Source organism: Malaclemys terrapin, chromosome 13, assembly GCF_027887155.1.
Source record: "Malaclemys terrapin pileata isolate rMalTer1 chromosome 13, rMalTer1.hap1, whole genome shotgun sequence".
NCBI lineage: Eukaryota > Metazoa > Chordata > Testudines > Emydidae > Malaclemys > Malaclemys terrapin.
Window position 1 is genome coordinate 24,399,128 of NC_071517.1, and position 6,000 is coordinate 24,405,127.

Sequence of the window (6,000 nt, forward strand, 5' to 3'; positions counted from 1 at the left end):
TCTGGAGGAGTCTTACCCAGCAATTGCCTGTTCATGGCTGCAAACCCATAGGAGAATCTCAGAATTGCATTTTGGTTCAAGAATACCATGGCTCTGACAAAGATGGAGCTTTAATCCTGGGAGTGCTGTACCTGGGGGTGATGCTTCCAGGCAGTGCTTCTCCATATTTCCAACCCCTTCTGATGCCAGCTGATGAGAGTGGTATCACACACTATGCAACTTGCTGGGTGCCCAGGAGAGCTGGGAAAAATCCAACATCTTGCGGGATTTGGCATGAACATTTCTGCCCTCTTGCTGTGCCTAGCACATCAATGGAATGGCTACTTTTGTATTTCCAGTCATTGGATAATTCCTGCAATGGTGAGACACAAAATCATATTTTGTTCAGAACTGGCCCTTTTGCATTTGGAAAAATACATGTTTGTAAACAACATATTTTTTTCAGAAAAGCAGCTATTTGTGAGTAGATAACGAAATATGAAATAAGCCAGGATTTTGCCTGGTTTTTCATTTCCCTGAGTGTTTCACATACCTCTGTTTTCTTCACACTCCGCATGGGTACTTCCTCGAGCTCTTGGGCTTGCAGAGAAGGGATGGAGTGGGAATGGCATTCTGTTTCAGTGTGAACCATTCCAATCAAGTGGTGATTATAAAAATGTCTGTGTGAATAATAGCTGCTATGATTGTCCCGCTAGCTCTCCTCTAGGCACTTTTGAAAGTGAGAACTCATATATCAGTAATTTTACATTAGGAGGCCATGAGAAATGACAAGAAGTGAGTGGGAATAAAGGAATACATTAAATAGACACATCATCCCATAATATATCTGTAAAGAGAAAAACTACTGGTATTTGAACTGTCCTGAGACAGGCTGCTCTTGGGGAAACATGATTTCTGTTCAAATGATGTTGTTTTGTTACCGTGGGAAACTCTTAATTTAACTCTTATGTTGCACTAAAGAGGGGATGGCAAGGGTCAGAGAACAAACTAGCAAACAATCTTTTAATCTTCCAGTCAGTCTGCGCTATTTCATACTCTTTCACTGCCTGATCTCTGACTCCAGCAGTTTCTCAGAGGCGATGTATAAATCACAGCCATCAGTTAGATGTGATAGCATATGTGCATATTTCTTTTTTATCCCTATTTACATGAAAAAATATCTGCCTGTCTTAGGCACTGATAAAGTGTCAGTCATTGTTGTAGCTAGACTCCAAGGCATCACGAAAATGCAGACAAAAAAGAAAACTGCTGTGTCCCTCTGAACCCCGCCTCCCTCCCTTCCCACTGGCTCCAGTCTCATTTGCAACTCTGTTCAAGAAGAGGAACAGAAGAATTAATAACGTGGAAAAGGGAGGCGTTCACAAGCAGCTGATTTTGCTCTTGTGTCAGAGCGACACATGGTCTCGGGGATGCACAGGCAGGATCTCTTGGTATTAAAGAGGCAGCGAATGTCAGGGGTGTGCTATTCCTGTGTGTTCACTGTCACAACTGGGTGGCAGCACCAAGGGAGTGCTTTTCTGCCAGCAACAGCAGTAAGAAGGTGTCTGGGGACCCCCACCTCCAATGGATGTATCATTGTCTCAGCTAGAATGGGTCAAAGCTAAGAAGCAGGTTCTCCAACCATATCTTTAATAGGGACAGGGAAACCAATTTGGATAGTGTAGGGAGACACCTGCACTTTTATAGTGAACTCTAACTAAACTCAGACTAATTCTGAGGCTATGTCTACATTACAAAGGCACAGCTGCTGTTGCTTTAGCACTTCAGTACAGACGCTTACTGCAGTGTCGGGAGGGATTTACCTCATTGCTGTAGATAAGCCACCTCCCCGAAAGGCAGTAGCTAGGCTGGTGGAAGAATTTTACCATTGACCTAACACTGTCTACACCAGGGGTTAGGTCATGCTGGATTTTTCACATCCTGGAGAAACATAGCTATACCAATGTCACTTTTCAGTGTAGACAAGCCTGGAAGCTCAAAATATTTGAGACCAGAAGCAGAAGCACTGATACTCATCAGGAATGGCATATCTAGGGTTCACCCAGCCTAGATGGCATCAGGAAGAATCAGAGCTGTTTCTCACATGATTTCCAGCCCAGTTTCTCAGTTTCAAAGGTCTGGATAGTTCTGATCACTTTGGGATACCTGTCCTAATGCTGCTGAATCTTTGATCTAAAGATGGGCCTACTTGCCTAAAGTGTGGGGTGTTTGAGTCCATGGTTTTGGTTTTTGAACCTCTTCTGAGGTTCCCCTATCAGTAATTCATAAGTGTTTGTAACTCCTGGGAGCTCCAGGCACGCTGTTTTTTTCCTCTGCAATTCACACTCTATTTGTGTTGTGTTTAGATATTCCTGCTCTCTGAACTCTCTATGCCTCTCACGTCCTCGCTTTCCTTTTATTGTCTCACTATATGACGGGGCTTTGGCTCTCATTGAATTGGGGCTAATGTGGATGCATGGCGTAATGGATATGTTGAGTAATGCCTTGCTTGTTGTCATTTGCCTTGGCAGGTCACTATGGGAAGGATATTTATCGAAGTGGAGGGCCAGATCTCCATAATTTCATCTCCTCCGGGTTTGTCACATTAGGAAGAGGACACGTGAAGGGTACAGTGGAAACAATTTTTTGCTAAATAAAAAGATTGTTTTAAATAAAAAGCTATAACTCAGAAGCTGGGTTCTAAGTGATAGGAGATAACAGTCCTGGACTGCAGTCAGTAGATTTATTCTAGCACATCTTGTTGCAGGTTAAATATTGTGCTGCTGGCAGAGTCTCTTACACCCTAGTGAGGGAAAGAGGGGGAGTGCAGAATTAGGGAATACAGACACCACTCTGAGTTTGCAATCCGACAACTTGTATTGCTTTGTGTTTTCTGGGAGCATGGATGCAAACTGACCCTCTTGCTGCTGCTTTTATCTTGGGAACAGAAAGGTCTGTAATGCCACCCAAGGGGGTAGGTGGCACCATTTCAAGAGTGGGGATTTTTGTTTATTCAACTGATTTCCGGGTTGTGGGAATTTTGTTTTTGTTGTTGTTGTTGTTGTTTTTTTGGTTTGGTATTACAAATATTTTATAAAATGATTTCTTACAGGTCCACGTCCATATATTCTGTGTTCACATAATCTGTGATATACTGTACAAACATGAAAACACATAAATATACATATTGTGTGCTGTGTATGTTCTGTGTATATGTACTGTATATACAATCTATGTTGAAAGATAGTTGTAGCTATATTAGATAAGCAAACATATAATCCTGTTTAGGAGTTATGGTGATAACAAAACTGCAGGAGCTGGTGTTGAGTAACTTGTCACCAGAACCCCAAGGTGAATGTTCCTTTTATAATATTGTTGCATATGTCGGGGGTTTCTATAGTAGATGGTGCGAATGTTTGTTTGAACCAGTTTTGTGTTTACATTCCATATTCTAACAAAGTCACATTGGTATGTGGACAGTGGATCATATCGCTGGGAGTGCAAAGGTGTGCCACGTCCATACTAATCTGATTTTGTTCCTTGCTGACTTATGAGACTGTTGTACATTTATATAGACACAATGTATGTGGAGATGCTTATACAGAGCCAATGTACTATGTGTGGAGCCGTGTCCATGTGCCCGCCTGGTTGAACGTACATCTATTGTTGTTTCCGTGGATGACCACCATTAAAAGAGTTTTATTTTTCATACATTTGCTGCACTTTTTAAAATTCTCCATGAGTGTCATCCAAAGCGGTGTCAGTCCTGTAGAACTTTCAGAGAAGAAACAAATATCTGTATATTGTCTGTGTATGTCTGTGTGTATTTAAATAAAGTTTATTGAGGCTGAGGCAGCACCCATGGGACGTGTAATGCACTTCCATCCTGGGTAGAGCACTGGCCAGGAGGAAGCAGAGGGACACACCACTAACCTTCTAGGGGAGAGGGGGCTAAAAAGGGGCAAGGAAGGACATGTGGATGGTGGGACACATAAGGCCTCCTTCAGAAATGGGGGTTTATTGTTATTTCATATCCTATCAGGGCCTGAGCTCACACTGAGCATGATGGGATACGTGTTTAGGCTGAGATGATGAGCATGGGGAGTGCACTCAGGCTGGTGTGCAGAGCACAGAATGGTGTGTCCAGATCACTTGGGACTAACTGCTGGGATCCCCTGGGCAGGGCCTGGCAACATGCTCCTCCCTCTCAGATATTTTAGTTGATCTTTAATCAATTTACTGTACAATATTGTTCAGTTACTTCTATGTGTAAAATAAAATCTACCTTCCTTCCTTAACTGAAGAGGCTCAGGGGGATCTATTCTTCCTTAGATGTGCAGATAGATGATTTATACACACCAGATGTTGGCTTTCCTGGGAGTTCCACACCATACATTCCCCATCAATAAGAAGATGGGAGAATAGATGATCTATATGTAAACTGATAGTCACAAAGATAGGAACATACTCTTCAAAGTGGACAACTAACTTTTGTTGCTTGAAGAAAATTGCCTGCCTTAGTTGTGTATGAAGTCAATCATCTCAGTGTTCTCTATTGGTTTTCCTTGGCCTTTGGGATTCAATTTAAACTGTCTACAGGTTTATATCACATTTAAATGGTATTTCAGTGTGGTTAACTTTTAAGGGCAAAGTTTCAAGTTTGCACACCACTGATGTGTCTTAAAAAGTGCATGCACTGATTGCACATGCAAACTGCCATATTTGCATGTATAAATCAATAAGTGGGCACATAAGTGTCTGTGTCACATTATCTATTTGCAGTCATAATTGTCTGTCTGTGCTCTGAATACAGGATTTTTTTGGATGCAACAGGTAGGTGTGACTTAGGAGCATTTTCAGTGGTACTTGTGCTCAAGTCACTTAGGAGCTTTTGAAAATCCTTCCAGGCATATCTGCTGTGCTCTTGCTTGAAATTTTCCTGTTGGCTCTAATTGTCAGAATAATTGTACTTGTAGACAAAAGAGACTATGTCCCAGCAAGCATTCTGTAGCTTTGAGAGACTTGCTTCCAAATTTGAAAGTGTCCGATACAATTCTTCTTTGTAGAAATACAGCTTCATGTTGAGGCTTAATCATGGGTGATTTCCGATGTGTGAGGTGACTGCACTACCTCACCCTCTATTAACCCGACAGCTTTCTCCTGCCCCATTTATTATGGTATCATGCCAGTAGCTTCTGTCTCTGGTTTGAACAGAGCCTCGGGAAGTGCATCTTAATATTTCTTTGCACTAGGAGACACATTTTCTCTGTTTTCTCAACTGTCTCCTGTGTTATGGCAGCACTCCAAGTGCTGACTAATATTTTAGAATTAGGCTATTTTGGGAAGGAGATGGGGATGTGAGACGTGGCAAAGCACCATGGATACCACATCAGTGAATTCAAGTGCCTGACATTCACAAGTTCCTGGGAGATTGTGATTTATGATTCTTGTATGACACTCTGCCAGGTGATGCATCACTGCCTGACACTAAAGTCTATAAAATCACTATACAATGTATTCTCCAAACCGGGGGAAAGGCCTCTACTCTCAGTCATGTGCAGAGGATCGGGGGACACATCCAAAGTTTTCAAACCACAGAACTTCTTATTGGTGAGGTATAGTCTCTTCTTTGATCTCCCTCCTCAGTCAACTACCCAATGAAACAAAGAAACGGTCACTGAGTACTAGAACTTGTCAGATCTCAACTAATGTATTATACGAATGTTCTTTTGCTTACATTTTCTCCCTTGAATTGGGAGCTCTGTGGTTTTGATTGTACCAGATAATAGCCGCTTGAGGATATTCCAATTCCCAGGACAAATTCCATTCATCCTGCTCTGCTGAGGTATGGCAGGTCTTTGCTTTACCGGATGTGTTGAGCCATGGGTAGGCAAAGTATGGACTGATAACCTCAGAGAATGGACACACCCTGAAAAGTAGCCCTGCAAACCTGGCAAAGTGGGTTCCAATATTCACTGATTCTCAATGACGCCAAATCAGATTTTCTCAGTTTGCAGGTAA

General features: G+C 42.2%; 1 protein-coding gene across 1 annotated transcript in view; it reads left to right on the plus strand.

The window, feature by feature from the left end:
• The window catches only part of LOC128847881 (protein shisa-6-like), a 77,150-nt gene extending 73,309 nt beyond the window's left edge, over positions 1-3,841 (plus strand). Inside the window, exon 4 of the mRNA XM_054047616.1 lies at positions 2,511-3,841. Coding sequence (XP_053903591.1) covers positions 2,511-2,632 — 122 coding nt within the window. The 3' untranslated portion in view covers positions 2,633-3,841. The remainder of the gene's footprint in view (positions 1-2,510) is intronic.
• The last annotated feature ends 2,159 nt before the right edge of the window (positions 3,842-6,000 follow it).